Source organism: Vipera berus, assembly GCF_964194415.1.
Source record: "Vipera berus genome assembly, chromosome: 4".
Lineage (NCBI taxonomy): Eukaryota > Metazoa > Chordata > Lepidosauria > Squamata > Viperidae > Vipera > Vipera berus.
The window spans coordinates 86,851,208-86,868,956 of NC_138206.1; the positions used below are offsets into that span (position 1 = coordinate 86,851,208).

General features: G+C 39.4%; 1 protein-coding gene across 1 annotated transcript in view; it reads right to left on the minus strand.

Annotated features, from left to right (window-relative positions):
• The window catches only part of AFF3 (ALF transcription elongation factor 3), a gene marked incomplete at both ends in the record, with an annotated part of 268,945 nt that overhangs the window by 107,204 nt on the left and 143,992 nt on the right, over positions 1 to 17,749 (minus strand). The window contains one exon of the mRNA XM_081326388.1: positions 2,067 to 2,103. Coding sequence (XP_081182514.1) covers positions 2,067 to 2,103 — 37 coding nt within the window. The remainder of the gene's footprint in view (positions 1 to 2,066; positions 2,104 to 17,749) is intronic.

A 17,749-nucleotide genomic window follows, 5' to 3' on the forward strand; every position in this document is an offset into this window, starting at 1 on the left:
TATCTTTCCTGATCAATATGCTTCTCTGAATCAAAGAATCTTTCCATAATCTTAAAATTGTTGTTGCAGGTACAAAGGGCAAAACAGGTAAGATGTTTTTATAGGAAGATTTTGCCCCCTTTGTATTCATTGAGAATCTTTTCCTTTCTTTCTTTCTTGATTATATGATAATTATAATGATAATTTTTTGTCTCTCAGGTTCTTGTAGTTCTCCTGGCAGAATCCATTTTGTCAAATCTTTTTTCTTGTCCTCAAACATATTTTGTAATCTTAGGGTATAGGTTACCTTTTCCATGTCCAGAATTTCCTATACGTTTTTTTCCATCTGAGTTAAGTCATACTTTCTTCTATTGTTAAGTTCCATCTTGAAATCTCTCTCTTGTATTCAGTTGTCTGTTTTTTCTGCTCACTCTATTTTCATTTTCTTAGAATTTTTGTGTTGTAAGTTAAAATTTGAAATTTGTTCATTTATATTTTAAAAGTTATTTTTAATTTACTCATGGTTTGAGATCATTGTTGTTTGGATTAGTTGTAACATAGCATAGATCTCCTTCTGGAAAGTCTTTGTTTTTTCTTGGCATATTGTTTCTGCAGATCTCTGCTTTTCCATGATAGCTAAAAATCAGGGTTTTCCTTTCTCTGCAAACAGCTTTAGAGTCACAGTTGAGTTGGTATTTGTAACCCAGAAAGGTCAATTCTTTTTTTTAGAGTTTATAATTCTCACTTTGTAGATAGCCCAAAATGTTTTCTTCTTTTTTGTCACAGATGTTCTCTGTTATTAAGACACTGAAGATCACCAAAACCAAATTATCTTTTTTTGGGCTTTGCCAGTCCCTGTAATAAAGCAACTGCTGTTTTATATTTTCATCCACCACTAGATGTCAGCACCAGTCAGTAATAGATAATTGTTTACTTCTATTTTCATGATTTAAAAGGAAAATCTTAACAGATTCCACGGATTTCAAACTTATCCAAATTAAGTCTTATATTCATTTCATTTCAGTATATTTCTGTTTCCCCTGAAAAGTTTAAATCTCCCCCCTTCCCACTTTCAGAGGCTTTTTGCTTCTTGGGGTTCACCCCCCGCCCCAGGAAATCAATTTTCAAGTAGAAGAGAGAAAATCACTATTCTTACCTAGCTCCAAACACATTGTTTACAGCAGGGGTGTCAAACTGCCAGTCTGCAGACCAGACACATCATCGGGAAACCACGCCCACCCCATTGCTGGCAATGGCAAAAAAGCTCCAATACATTGCATTACGTCACGTGATGTCATGAGTTTGACATGTCTGGTTTTACAGTCAGCTTAAAGTAGTGCTTTTGGGCTTCGACTGCTTGTAGCTTAGGCTAGATTCTGAAGTTAAGCTAGCTTTTCACCTGCTGGTTTCTGGAGGGCTTTTCCCAAACTGGTCGGACCGCAATCCACAATCAGCTGGACTTCCTTCCTTCTTTCTTTGTTGCCTCTATGAGGCAACTTCAGGCCCATTTAGGGTCCCCGAGCAGGTAGAAATCAGCTGTAGGGTGCAGAGCCCTATGATCCCTCGGCTGCTGCGCTACTGCGCAAAACCAAAAACCCAGGTCAGAATTATTTTTATTATAATAGCTATAGTAATAGAATTTTGCAAGTCTGAATGTGTTTCCCCTCCTTCTCTTTATATACATGTAAATTAGGAAGGGGTTTGTCTGAGAAGTGTTTCTCAAGTTATTTTCTTGGCTTAGCTCAAGCCTCTCTTATCTGACTGCTGCATTAGTACCTGTTCTCCCTCCTGTCCTTCAAGGCCATTCCCTATGCCCTTAAAGCATAAGATAAATTTTCAAATATCTCATAAAAGCCAGAGCATTTATCTCAAGTTAAGATACATAATTTAATTTTTGGAGACCAGAACTACAATTTAAAAGTTGGCAGAGGTTGGATCAAAAGGATTTCCAGTTTAAAAAAAACAATAATGGCCACATTCAAAATATATTAAACACTGGTTTTTTTTCCTTGCCAATTTTTATTATGGTATATTCAACCTATCATGATTTCCATCAAATGCAACTGTGAAGTGAAAATTATTCTTACTTTGATTGCTGTATCCTGTAGAAACAAGCTGGGAGTCCTAAAGAACAAAGACATGGAAGTGATAATTAAAAACATGGAATGGTACCATGACAATAGATTATCTTAACAATAGTAAAGTTTGACACACATGACAGAAAGAGTAATTCTACTGTACAAAGTATTTGGACCACTCTTTTTTATCCCTAGCAACAAAAAGACTATGTACATCTTGATAATCTCTTTGAATATTCTTAGGCAGAATTTCATCCATGCTAGAAACACATCAGTGTTTTCCTCCTCTGATCCATTGCTGAAGACAACTGATATATGGGAGAGGCCCTCATCTAAGAAAAAAATTCCAAAAATCACTTCCAAAACAATCAAGCACTCCAGCTGTCACTTTATTGCTTCTCCAAATGATAATATACAGAGTATATGGTATTTTCCCAGAAATATGTAAGAGTACACAAGGTTATACAAGTAGTAATTATAACCATGGTGGATTACTATATATACTAGAGGAAATTGTTCTAACTGAGCACCATTTGTGGAAAGACCCAGTTCTCTTATTGGTGAATATCATGTAGCAGAATTATGGGAATGCTAAATTAGTCACAACTGTACAGGCAAGTGACTGCTGACTGCACAATAGCATTTAGCTTGGATCATGATGACAGTAGCTTTAACTGAGTACTGAGCAACTCACATAAACTCTGCAGGCTATTTTGTAACTTAATAAATTAAGCTGTTAGTGAGTTCACATGGTTTGGGAAATGCTTGGGGCACCATGAAGCAAGAAAGTTTGGGAATCTCTGCCTTATGCTACTCTTTGCAAATTTCTGCCTTGGTAATTGGTCCATAGGTCTGATGTACAATGCAATCTCCACAATACAAAACAGAATTTATTCCTTCCTTATTCATTTCCTGGGTTAACCCCCTAGAAGAACCTTTAAAACAAGTTATCTCATCAATGGATATAGAAGCCACATAAAATGCATTAAATGACAGGTCACAAACATACACATGCAAAAATGAAATGCAACAGTTATTACAATTAAACTAAATTAAATTAACATTTAAAATTAATGTTTTATTTTTTTATAATTAAATTTAAACTAAAATGATGGCTAATAAAGGCAAAATATATTCCTAGTATAAACAAGTATAATATTGTATCAGCGTAATTGCAGTCTCTCACCAGTCGTCTCAGACCATATCCTCTTGGAACCAATTGTCACTGATAAATAGCAGTGCCAGCATTAATGTTCCCCCAGATTCTTACATGGTGATCACATGCTAATGCAGCACCTGTGCATGAGGCAAGGCAGGATGATGGTGCCAGAGAACAAAGGCTGGCAGAACTAGCCTAGCAGGATTTGGGGTTCGCAGCATGGTTTTAGAGCCATTGCCAGTTTCATGTCAGCACACCAGCAACATCAGCTCAAATATAGCACTGCCAGAGCCTGAAAGCTAACAGATAGAATCTGTTCTATCCAGAGCAGGCATAACATGCAAATCCTGAACATCTAGCAACAATGATTAGAAATTATGCCACACTAGGGTGAATCAAATTTTTCAACTTTCAGTTTCCAAACATTAGGGGTGCTCAAAGGTTGTGACATGCCACAGGGATTTTAAAATATTTTGGTTACTTTAATATAATTTAGATGCACTTGGTAAATAACTTATTTTGTCTGAGAGTGTTAATACTCCTATTCTCATTTCCTGTGAGTGTGATAACTGATCTGTAATTCTAAAAAAACAACAAGACTGAGAACATTCACTCATATGAGCAACCTAATTGGGACTGGCAGAAACTTGTTGCCCAACTGAACTCCCAACATTGCGAGACATTCTCACATATGGCCTACTGTTATGAGGACAAAGTAGTGATGATGCTAGAAACTATCCAGAAGCCAGTCTTGCAAGAGACATATATCCAAAAGTGCTTGAAAAGTGGTAATGAGCAAACAATTCTTTTGAGACCACTGTTGTAAATTCATGAATGACAATCTTGCGCAAGATCCAAGAGAGCTGGGATCAAGCCAAAAACATATCTCTTGGTAGAGGAAAGCTAGATGTCAAAGAGACACTCATTGTGAAATTGACAAACTGTTTGACATTCTCAACTGCAAGTGTCAAATTGTTCTGTGTGCTGCATTTGGCTACTCTGCTGGCTGCAAAAAAGCTCACATTAACTGTACCTGCCCTACGGAGAACAAGATACCATTGAAGGAACTTGCTTTTGTTAAAGGTCAGAGACAAGATTGGTTCTTTTGGATCACACCAGATTGGTTTGCCAGATGTGCCGGAGCAGAAACAACTAGGCAAAAGGCAAAAGTGGCAAGATGATGAGAGACAAAGGCTCACTAAATATAAGCAGAGAAGTATTCCAGACATTTTGATACTGACAAATGAAGTAATTATCTCTTATGATGAAAATGAAGGACAGATGACTGATTATGAAGAAGAATGTGATGAAAGTTATGAAGAGGCCTTAGACTAAACACACGTGTCTTCTACTTCAAAAGAAAAGACAGAATACAATAGATTAGAAATAAAAAATGTCGCTATGCAGAGCATAAGATACGGTGTTGGTCTACATGCCACTGCTGCCATTACCACAGCTGCCTTCATAGATACTGGCTTGGTCACCAAAGAAGACAAGAAACTTGTAGTTGACCACAATAAAGTCAAGAGAGCCCAGGAAAAAATTATGAAGTCCTTAGATCAGGGATGTCAAACTGCCGGTCCACGGGCCTGATGCGTCATGTGGAAGCCACACCCACCCCATTACCGGCAATGGCAAAACCATCCCGATACATTGCGCAACGTCACATGATGTTGCGAGTTTGACATGTCTGCCTTAGATCAACAATTTGATGAGCTTTGTAAGAAAGGCGAAATAGAATGCATCTTCTTTAATCGCTGCATAGATGAAAATAAAGTTATTGTCAAAAATCCAACTAGTGAATCCAACAAAAGAATTACTCAAGGCAATTGAGTCCTAAAATGTAAAACTTTATTGGAGACATCATCTTGGAACTTAAGAAGCAAAACCTGCTCTGGGTTTCCCGCATGAAAGCTTGTTTAGTTAAACAACAGGTAAAATATATGTACCTGGTACTAGGGAAACTTTGGATATGTTATATGTACCAGAGTTAGACCATAATTTAACTTGCAGTTAGTGCACGCTGATTTAATTGGTCCTATGGTGACCTCTCTTGGAGAATCTTGGTATGTATTAGTCTTAGTAGATGACTACACCAGGTTTGGGTTCTGCTCTTTATTACATTGCAAAACAGAAAAAAACAAATTCTACAACAGTTTAAGCCACGGCTCAGCAATCCATGGCTCGGTAGCCACATGTGGCTCTTTCAGCCTTCTACTGCAGCTCCCAGTCCTCCTCCGCCATTGAGAGAGAGAGAGAGAGAGAGAGAGAGAGAGAGAGAGAGAGAGAGAGAGAGAGAGAGAGAGAGAGAGAGAGAGAGAGAGAGAGAGAGAGAGAGAATATGAATATATGTTGTCCTTATTGGACTTTTAGTAAAGAATGTTTAATGAAATATTTTGATTTTTTTAATTAAGAGATGAGGTATGGGGATAATTATGCTGTATTTAAAGATGGTAGATAAGCTACTAAAATTGTTTTCACCTGTTGGGATGAAGGAGAAAGTTTTTTTCCCGTCTTTGTCCGGCATAAAAATTTGTTTTTTTTTTAGCAGTTCATTGATTTCATAAATGCAACACACTATAGTTTTTTTATACATATCATAAAAGTAAAAAAGGATATATGCAATGTTATCTTCAGTTTAGATGTCAAAAGGGTTTTGTGGCTCCCAATGTTTTCTTTTCTGTGAGAAATGGGTCCAAGTGGCTCTTTGGATGTTTAAGGTGGCCAATCCCTGGTTTAAGCAATGAGTGAATTTTGTAGAGAGAAGGTATGGCCATAAGGTATGCCAACTACAAACAGACAGGGGAACAGAGTTCATGTCTGGTAATTTCCAAAGGTGGCTGATAAATGTAAGTATAAAGCATAGACATACAAACACTTACACTCCAGAAGAAAATGGAGTGACTGAAAGGAGAAATGGTATAATGCAGACCATGAAGGACTCACTGTTGGCAAATGCAGGAATGAGTAACACGTACTGGGGAGAAGCCATGAAAAGTCAACTATTTAGTGAGCAGGGTTGGAGTGTTGCTATCAATGAAACTCCATATTACATGTTGTATGGAAGGAAACCTTCATTAGCTCACCTAAGGACATTTGGCAGTTATGCCTAGGTGCACATTCCCAAAGGCACCAGAAGGAAAGGACAGAAAAAGGCCTGGAAACTTAGGTTTGTGGGATATGAGCCAGGTTCCAAGGGATATAGATTTTCAGATAGAACAAGTAAGATTGTGATATCAAGTTCTGCCAGTTTTGCAGAACAAAATAATTGGGATAGGGTGCAGGCTAACACTGAAGTGCTCATGCCAACAAGTAGCATTAGTTCTCAGGAAGGAGAGGCTACAAAGAACCCAATGAAGGAAGAACAGGTCAGAAATAATGGATAGATGAGGATAGACCTGAAATAAAAAGAGAAGTAACAGAAACAAAGGAACAAAGGTCTGAACATAGTAATAAAGGTGTACCCCCTGATCGGTTCACAGCAAGTGGGGTTAGAGCATATAGTGTAAAGTATGAACCATGTGATTATCAAGAAATGTTATCATTACCTAAAGTAGAAAAGGGTAAATGGAAGGACACAATAATGAACAGTAAAAGGCAGGAATGTATACAGAGACAAACTGGTCAATTGTTCAAGCCGATATGTTGACTCTTTAAATGCAAGCAAGCATCAATGTAAAAGCATTTGTTTTATCAGCTGTTTAGCTTTAAATGGGAGGAGTGTCAAGATAATTATTTAAAGGCTAAACAGCTTATGTAATGATGTAATGCAATGTAAGGTGGATGATGCAATAATAGGAATGACTCGGCAGGTGTGTGTATCCCTTTAAGAGCCTGAGTTTAAAAGGGAAGGCTTTTGCTGCTGTGTTCTCTCTCTTGTCCATTTGCTGCTTTAATTGCTGTGTATTGGAGTTTGCTGAATTATCACCACATATATGTATTTTGTTTCTAATATATTTATAGATATTGTAATATAAACCACAATTTAACACAAACCACTGTTTACTGTATTTACTCCTGGGTTATCTGAGTGCAATAAGACTGTGCATGCTCTGACATTGGGGCCCCCACCCACCGAGTGTTCACATTGTCCAATAGTAATACTTTTTTCTTATGGGAACAGTTCACTTCTCCATCAAGCACCTGAGGTAGTGACCATGGTGTTGTTCAGGCTCTCACAGTCCGTGAACAGCTTCTTGGCATTCCCTTTCTACCCCTCTCCCCTTTTCTATAGCAGGTGGATTAGAGATAGAAGCTAGCAGGCATCATAGCAAACAATTCAGACTAGCAATTCCCCAGTACCATCAAATAAGAACATTATTCTGTGTGCAGTGAGCAGGGTGAAAGATATCCAGTCAAGCTTGAACTTTTACCACTGCATGGCACCACTTTCACAGCCAGTATTAACATTTGTAGAATCTCCTCCAGTGACTTTCAAGCTTTTGTCAATGCTTTTCTTTTTCATGAAATACATCAGATTATTTGCAATCATTTGAGCAGGTTTTCCTGTTTTTCAGCCTTTCTCTGGAGTGAAATGACAAAAACTTGAAGGTCACTGGAGGAGATTCTACAAATGTTAATACTGGCTGTGAAGGTGGTGCCATGCATTGGTAGAAGCCAAGCTTGACCGGAAGTTGATCTGGTTGGTGTGTGCACTCCACACGGAGTTACCCCAAAGCACCTAATCACAAAATTGGATAGGAAGACCTTGTCTAACAACAAATGGGCAGGTAAAATTGGCAACATGCTAGACACTGCAGCAGAACTTGACAATGATCCTTCATTCAGAGTTTCAATTGGTGAGCCTCTCATTTCACTGAGTGAGAGTGTTGTAAAGAATCTCTCTACTGATCAAGCATATGGATACAGGATCACACAGGCAATAAGGACAGGAAAACTTCCCACAGATCTGGCTGTTCTGGAAATTGGCCCTGTAAGCCATTCATGCCGGTTGACAATTGAAAATAAGCTTTGTCAAATATGGGTTTGAAAACATAGCTTTAAAGACAAAACTCTCCAAAACTTAAGAATGATAGTGGAATACATTGTTGGTGTGTACTACCCTTGGTGGTTCCACATCAAAGTAAAACATTCCTGGATTGAAGGCCCATGTCTTGTGTTGTTTCAGCTGCAGCAAGTCAGACTGCAAAAGAAGGCTATAGTACATGCTGTTTTGCCAACCATTTAGCACTCAGCATAGTACACTTTCTGTTGTGATTCAGTGTCATCCTATGCTCACAGCAGCTGAGTCCGATGAATCTGAGGAGGAGGAGGAGGGGTTTGGAGTCTTTGGTGTCGGAGGGAGGTTCTGATCCACTGCAGGACTCTCAGACTGGCCCCTCCAGTCATGTTCCTCATGAGGACCAGCTTTGTGAGCACGAGATGTCGGACTTAGATGAGTCACAGCTGAATCTGTTCAGAGATGCTAGAAGCAGAAGGCAATCCAGCAGAGCAGAGCAGAGCAGAGCAGGGCAGAGCAGGGCAGAGCAGGGCAGGGCAGAGCAGGGCAGAGCAGAGCAAATCAATGAGGCAACTCAGTGAGAGGAGCAGAAGGCAGTGAGAAGCCACGCCTTGGGACTGATAATAAAAGGGGAAGGTGTGGGCGGGGCTGGTTGCTGAAGGCAACCGTTTGAAGACATTCTGAGAGAGTCCTGGTCTGTTCTTGTTACTTCTGTTTAACTCTTGTTTGATATTTTGATTCATTTATTCTATTGCTTTTTTGTTTGAACTGTAAATAAATTTGGGTTGGTTTTTTCCAGCCTATTGACTGTAAAAAGGAAAAAGGGGTTGTCCCTAATACACAAACAGGGCCGGTCGTAGGCTGGAACAGAAGACTTTCAGATAATCCAGACACTCTTGTGTTCAGATGACATTCAAAAGAGAGCTGGCATGCAAAAAGGTCATTGACTTGAGGAGTCAGACAATGACAGGCTGGGAGATTTTTCTGTATGTGCAAGAAAAATGCCTTTAATCAACACTAGAGAAATCAACACTCTTGGAGCCGATTGACTGGGGTATATGAGCCACCTTTGACATGCAAACTGACTACAGTGGAAATAAAAAAAGTTCATTGATGAATCAATGCAAGTATCACAGTGGCCCTGTCATGCCCAATCAATAGAGAGATGTGTGAAAAAGGTCACCGAGGCAGCAAGCACATGAGAAACGTGAGGGTTATATCAGAGGCCCCCAAAAAAGTCAGCGGCTGATGTCGAAGAACGAATCAAAACAAGACTTGATGAAACTTGGTTAAACATTTTTGTAACTCAGATAATTGCTTTCTGATGTTAGTTTATGATTGCATGATTATTTTTTGCTTAGCTAGCTAAGACTCATGCAGAACAAAACTTTAATTTTTGCAGCACAAGGTATAATTCTGAGAAGATAACATTAACAGTATTTGGTTTATAAGAGGCTTTTATGGGGTATATGATCAGACGTGGATTTACCAAGCTAAATGTTATGCAATTGCAAAACTGCAAAAATAACAGCAGATTTGAATTCTTGGTGTAAAAACAGATATGTTTAGAACCCTCACTGAAAAAAAAATGCAAAAATTAATTTTCACCCAATTAAATGACACACTCTACTGGAAACTGTTTTGAAGTTTTTATGAAATATCTTCATCATCTTGGCAGTCATTGTGCTAAGTCTTCCAAGTATGTCAGCTCAAATTTGTTTTGAATAATTCAATGCAATAATGGAACTTTTAAAGATGTACAAAGAAACCTGTAATATTTTGTATTTACAAATGCCTTGTTGATTCTGAGAATGCATTATTGTATATTATTTATGGTTTCCTGATCTTCAGTGTGTGCCTTCAATAGGTGGAAATGGCATTTCAGCTACATATAAACACCATGAAATATCATTTTCAAAAGCCATTTTTTGTTCCACTGAAATAATTCAAACAAAACAAACTGCAACAATAAAGCTAATTAACATAAATATTACGGTTTTAACAGTGAGTAAGGATTAACAACTTTTTAAATGGCATATAACCAAAATTATGATCAATTTCAAGTAAACCTGTCATTTTAGTTGGCTGAGTCACAGAACAAAAGTGATAAATTAAAATCAACTTCCTCTTTCCTTGAGCAAGATAGATTTAACTTATTTAGAATTATAGTCTGTTTCATCAGAGCAATAAGAATTCTGTTTTGAATTGATCACAGTTAGTCATTGTTTATTGTAGTTAATCTTCATAGATAGGTAAAATAAGCCTGATATACTGACTTACTGAGGCCACCTACTCAGTCTACATGCAAGGAGGCATTTGAACTCCTTTTACAAAAGGTTTATCAGTTTTTCAAAAACACACAATAGTTTTGGGTTTTGTTGTAAGTGAACACTAGATGTTATAGAGTTGGCAATCACTGAAATATTACTAGCTTTTTCACTTAAATTTTTCACTTCACTAGCACAGGTTGATAGAATTTTGTCAAGAGAATAGATGGTCATAGCAAACACTCTGTTCCAACAACCCAAGAGACGGCTCTACACATGGACATCACCAGACGGCCAACACAGAAATCAGATTGACTATGTGCTCTGCAGCCAAAGATGCAGAAGGAAGTAGAGATAGGCACTAGGCCACTCAAATATGAACTAAATCATATCCCTGATGAATACACAGTAGAGGTGAGAAATAGAGTTAAGGAATTAGATCTGATAGACAGAGTGCCTGAAGAATTATGGACGGAGGTTCGCAACATTGTACAAGAGGTAGCAACTAAAACCATCCCAAAGAAAAAGAAATACAAGAAAGCAAAATGGCTGTCTGAGGAAGCCTCACAAATAGCTGAGAAAAGGAGGGAAGCAAAAGGCAAGGGAGAAAGAGAAAGATACACCCAATTGAAAACAGAATTCCAGAGAATAGCTAGAAGAAATAAGAATGCCCTCTTAAACGAACAATTAAAAGAAATAAAAGAAAACAATAGAATAGGGAGGACCAGAGGTCTCTTCAAGAAAATTGGAGATATGAAGGGAACGTTTCATTCAAAGATGGGCATGATAAAGGACCAAAATGGCAGGGACCTAAAAGAGGCAGAAGAAATTAAGAAGAGGTGGCAAAACTACACAGAAGAACTATACAAAAATAAGCTTAACATCCCACATAACCACGAGGGGTGGTCACTGACCCCGAGCCAGACATCCTAGAATGTGAAGTGAAATGGGCCCTAGGAAAACTGAGCAACAACAAAGCTAGTGGAGATGACAGTATTTCAGCTGAGCTATTCAAAATCTTAAGAGACGAAGCAGTAAAAGTGCTACACTTAATTTGCCAGCAAATTTGGAAAACTGAACAGTGGCTACAGGATTGGAAAAGATCAGTTTACATTCCAATTCTAAAGAAAGGCAATGCCAAAGAGTGTTCAAACTATCGCACCATTGTACTCATTTCACATGCTAGTAAAGTCATGCTTAAAATCCTACAAGCTAGACTCCAGCAGTATGTGGATTGAGAACTACCAGAAGTACAGGCAGGGTTTCGAAGAGGAAAAGGAACTAGAGATCAAATTGCCAACATACGCTGGATCATGGAGAGTTAGGGAGTTCCAGAAAAACATCTACTTCTGCTTCATTGACTATACTAAAGCATTTGATTATGTGGATCACAACAAACTGTGGCAAGTTCTTAAAGAGATGGGAGTAGCAGACCATCTTATTTGTCTCTTGAGAAACCTATATGCGTGTCAAGAAGCAACAGTGAGAACTGGACATGGAACCACTGATTGGTTCAAAATTGGGAAAGGAGTCTGGCAAGGCTGTATACTGTTGCCCTGCCTATTTAACTTATATGCAGAGCACATCATGAGAAAGGCAGGGCTAGATGAATCAAAAGTTGGAATTAAGATTGCTGTGTTGTGACTCAGGGCCAGCCTGTGGGCCCGGCAGCCGGCTCGGATGTATCGGATGACTCAGATGAGGGGGAGGAGGAGGGTGTGGAAGACGAACCGGCTGATGATGGCTTGCAGGCTTGACAGAGCTCCCAGCCGGGGCCCTCTTCTCAGCTGCGTGAGCCCGATAGTGCGGAGGATGATGACCCACAGCTGGCCCTGTTCAAGGACGCCCGACGCAGGAGGCAGTCGAGCAGGAACAAACAAAGAAAGGCTGTGGGACTCCTCGGGAGGAGGCACAGGGAGACCACGCCCTGAACTCTAAATAAAAGGAGTGTTTGGGGAGGGGCTGGTTGCTGAAAGCAACCCTTCCGCTTGAGGATTCAAGTTCTTGTGTTTCTTGTTCTGTTGTTTTGCTTGTGAATTAAACTTGGCAGACGCTTTGCAGCCTCAGACGCTCTCCAGTCTCTACTACTTGAACAGGGGTTTGCCTTATTACAAGGCCGGTAGTTGGCTGGTTCAGAACATGCTGGGAGAAATATCAATAACCTAAAATATGCAGATGATACCACTCTAATTGCAGAGAGTGAAGAGGAACAAGAGCCTCTTGATGCGGGTGAAGAAGGAGAGTGCAAAAGTGGGCTTGAAAATCAACATTAAGAAAACCAAGATAATGGCATCCGGCCTTCTCAATTCCTGGCATATAGATGGGGAAGAAATGTAGGTGGTGACAGATTTTATTTTCCTTGGCTCCAAGATCACTGCAGATGGGGACTGTAGCCAAGAAATTAAAAGACGCCTGCTCCTGGGGAGGAAAGCTATGGCAAATCTAGACAGCATACTAAAAAGCAGAGACATCACCCTGTCAACAAAAGTGTGAATAGTCAAGGCCATGGTTTTCCCAGTTGCAATGTATGGCTGTGAAAGTTGGACCATAAGAAAGGCTGAATGCAAAAGAATTGAGAAGTCTGAACTATGGTGCTGGAGAAGACTCCTGCGAGTCCCTGGTCAGTCCTAGAGGAGATCAACCCTGACTGCTCTTTAGAAGGCCAGATCCTGAAGTTGAAACTCAAATACTTTGGCCACCTAATGAGAAGGAAGGACTCACTGGAGAAGAGCCTAATGCTGGGAAAGATTGAGGGCAAGAGAAGAAGGGGATGACAGAGAATGAGGTGGCTGGATGGAGTCACTGAAGCAGTAGGTGTGAGCTAAAATGGACTCCAGAAGATGGTGGAGGACAGGAAGGCCTGGAGGAACATTGTCCATGGGGTTGTGATGGGTCAGACACGACTTTGCAACTAACAACAACAACATAATGTAAATTTTAAGCAGACACTAATAACTAAATAAAATACAGGTTGGCAGTGCTTCAGCATGCTTGGATAGATCAAGATATGTTTAAACACAAATTTAAAAAGCTAATTATCTAGATGTGAGTAGTTCTTCATTTCACAAATGAACAGAGATAATCTGTTGAAATTTCATATAAAGTGAAGCTGTCAAGGGATTAAAGCCGTGCATGTGTGTGACTAAAATTGGTTATAAATCTTATAATTATAGATAAGTATACTGCTTGAAAGGGCTGAGATTGGCAAGGTGCCAGTGTCTCTCAGGCAGAGAGAATAATTTTGTAAATATATCTTAGATCAGAGGCCATCAAGAGATCAGACATACTTCTGTCAACCCAGCTTCTGTCTATGTCCAGAATTGGACAACTCACTGCGGCCAACTTGCCACAGCCAACTGCCTTGGGACAACTCATTGCAGGACAATTTAATAATTTTATTTAATTATTTAAAGTAAATAACAATTATTTTAATTTTTGCCATTCACATTTCATTCTGTCCCTCCTTTTGCATCCTTTCTTCAATGATTCTATTCCACTATTTCTTTGATATTAGTGTAACTCATGTCCTGCAGCAAGCTGTCCTGTGGCAAGTTGGCCGTGATGAGTTGTCCTGCAGCGAGTTGACTACTGCAAGTTGGCTAACAGAACCAGACGGTAACCACCTATGGGTTATAAACCTTCCAAGAAGGCTCATAAGGGTCAAAAGGGGGACCTAGAAGATGTGGGGAAAGGAGATAATGTCTCCATACCCTCCTCACAGTCCCCTGGGTAAGATCCTGGGTGGATGGAATCATCCTCCTTATAGTAGAATAGTAAAAGATTTAGATAAAGACTTGATGATTCAATACTGTTATTTTATTTGGGGACAAAAACAAATAGATGAGGGAACTCAGTGGCCACTGAGTTAGGTAGTTTTAATTACTTCATTTGCCAATCCCTATGTGAGTATGTATTTGCTAAAAAGTCTCTGGGCAGGGACAGTGGCAAAAGGGAACAAAAACACCTGGGCATGTAGGACTGATATGTTTGTGAGACCTGGACAGGCGGGAGCATAGAACGTAAAAATATTAGGGATCAATCTGGGATCCCGTACATATGAAAGAAGTAATAGGTTGACTGCATATGTTGGGGGTGTCATAGGCAGGGAAAAATCAGTCATGGGCAATAAGGCCAGTAAGGGGATAAGGTGTCCCATGGAAAGTCCCTTAGGGCAGGGCTTTTCAACCTTTTCACCCATTGTACCACTTTTAGGATATGCCAACATCCGAGTACCACCAGTCACCTAGCAAGTTGTCAAAAACTTAATGACCAAAAAAAGGAAAAAAGTGATGAAGTACGGGTAGTCCTTGACTTACAACAGTTCGTTTAATGACTGTTTGAAGTTATAATGGCACTGAAAAAAGTGCCCCACAAGCCACAGCTGAACAAGACACCTGCTTGCCCGCCCGGCGGCGCTCTTCCTCCTGTCTGAGGTTTTCATTGTTGTGAGCATTTCTGTTGAGGATTGGCAGTGGGGGTGGGGTGGAGGGGTGTTTGGTTTTTATTCCCCCCGTCTGCTGGGTGGTTGCAGCAGGTTTTGGTCACTTCACATGACCTTGGGACACTGTGACCATCATAAATATGAATCAGTTGCCAAGCATCTGAATGTAAATCACAAGACCCTGGAGATGCTGCAACATTCCAGCTGATCGGCGCTTCTTTGGGGCTCAGCAGAAGCGCCAGGATCAGCGCCAAGCTCCAGCTGGAGCCTGGTGCTGATCCTGGCGCTTCCGCTGAGCCCTGACAGCCCTGCAGCTCCAGTCATCTTTTGCTCAGGCTTGTGTGGTGCTACCACTGGTTCAGCTCATTCCCCTCCCCCACTACCAGTTTTCTAGGATGGTCGCGTACCACCTGCCAGGTGCCAATGTACCACAGGTAGTACTCGTACCACTGGTTGAAAAGCCCTGCCTTAGGGCAAGGTTGGCAGGATAAACTATATACTCAAGGCAAAAGTAAAAGTATTATGATAAAGTATTGCTGTTTTAAATACTAGCAGGATGGCATGGATTCATCTGGAAAATACACCTGGGATAAGAGTAAAGGTACCATGACTCAATATTGTTATTTTGAGTGGCCAACAGCTCCTATTAAAAGCACTAGTGCATTTTGCTCAAAATATGGAAGTTTTAAAAATTGGCTATGTCAAGCACTAAGCATATAGGTTTATAAAATAAGTTTATATGTCTGTTGGATCCCAGGCAATATAGTGTAGTGTACGTGCATCTGTCTGTGTGGTGTCTAATAATAATAATTAATAAAAAGGCCTTATTTAAAAACAAAGAGCTTTGGAAAAAAAGAGGAGCTCATTGGTTTCTGAACAGCTCCTTGAAATTATAATATTTATTGGTTTGTCACGAGAAAGTATGAAATAAAATATCTGTATGTGAAAGTGTTTATGCAAGCAGTTTGAATGGAAGTGAATGTGTGGGTATGCTGATCCTCTGTCTGTGTGTGTGTGTGAGAGAGAGAGAGAGAGAGGGAGAGAGAGAGAGAGAGAGAGAGAGAGAGAGAGAGAGAGAGAGATTTTTTTGTTGTTGTAAAAGTGAAATGCAAAGGCAGTACCAAGCGTTTGCATGAGAAGAGTCCCATGGAGGATATGTGAGAGAATTCATGGAAAATGCCTGTGAAAAAGAGAAAACTATTTTGTTAGTGGTAAGATTTTTGTGTAATTTCTTCTTCTTTTTCCTGTCTCTTCCCCTCCCCCCCTTTGCTGGCTGTGTTGCTTTAAGAGTGAGAGAGATAGAAAGGAAAGGGGGAGTGGTGTCTGATTCTGGTTTGAGGAAGGCAGGGTGGATGTGAAATTTAATACCCATTCTTGCAGTTTCAGTTTCTAATTTTTTTTATTCAAAAGAGGAGGCAGTAATTGTTGAATAAAGGAAGTTTTAGTTGAACAAGAAATAAAAGTTTTTTAAAAAATAAATGAAATATGAGAAGAAGTTGAATACACCTATATATCCATCAACCAAAAGAAATGACTCTGAATTGTTTTGCTTAGATTTGTAAATGTTTTAACGGAAATGGAATTTTAATGGAAATTTGTTTCCATTTGAATGGAATCTGATTAAATTGGAATTTGACTAAATTTATATTAAAAGCAAAGAGTTGATACTAGGGTTTGATACAAAACTATTTCAGTAACTCAGAATACCTTAAGCTTGTTTATATTTTTGTAGAGTTGCTTTTTTGTTGTTGTTTTATTATTTTATATTTTTATGTCTATGTGCAAGGCACACTGATAGAAAATAATACTTAAGAGAATTGAAGGAACTGTAATTCAATCCTTTTTAAAATGAAGGAGTTGAGAAAATTTTGGGGATTATAAATGAGCTGTGTTGTTTTGAATAAAGATTTGTATGCAAACAAGCTCAAGCAGAGTTTGGTGAGTGCTCCTTTGTTGGCTCTTTACTAAGCAATGTTTGTAAATACGGACAAAGAAATGGCTAGGGGAGGGGTTTTTTTACCCAGAAGTGTGGGGAAAAAGGCAGCCAGTGGCATTTTTGTCTAAAATTGACATTTGGGGAAGTCTTGGTGGTTAGCATTTCTTATCAAGTGTGAGTAATTTAAAATCAGAAAGCCGAAAGGAAGTAAGCACTTGTTCATAGCAAAGTAGTTGGGGGAAAAAGAGAGACATAATGAAAATGGGAAGTAGAAGAAAATGGGAGGTGAATGTTGCCAGATGGGAGACGGATGTTGAATAAAGCAATAGCTAGGACACAGAAGCAGCCACTGAAGCGAGGGATGGTTGATACTTTTCTATGGTTAATGGTTAGTTAATATATGATATGTAAACAAATAAATAAAATGCTCTATAACATCTAGTGGTGAGGCTGTTTCAATGCATTCACGATGATTTTAAATTACCTCAGGTGGAAATTCCACAATATGAAACTAATGACATGTTTATAAAGAATAAGATACTGGGGCTGTTTTCTGCTTTGTCTTTTCTCAGGAAGCAAGAAGCCCAGACACCTTGATTAGAGTTTGCTGTCCACAAGTTTCATCCTGGTGATTGGGTCCTGATAGAAAGCTGGTGTGAAGAAAAACTTACTTCAGCTTGGGGTGGTCCCTACCAAGTCCTCCTGAAACAGCAGTTGGAAAGAAAGAAAAAGGGTGGAGCCAAAAGAGTAGAAAATAATTCTTGGAGAAGACCTGCTGTGAATAAAAATTATCAAAAACTGATGTGGTCATTGTGGGGTGAATAAATAATAGCCTGGGTTTGTTTGTGATTTTTCTCATTGCAGGAGTTTTCTGGCTTTTGCGATCTGAGTGGTGACCTATTTTATTCCATCCAAGGATTCCAGAAGAA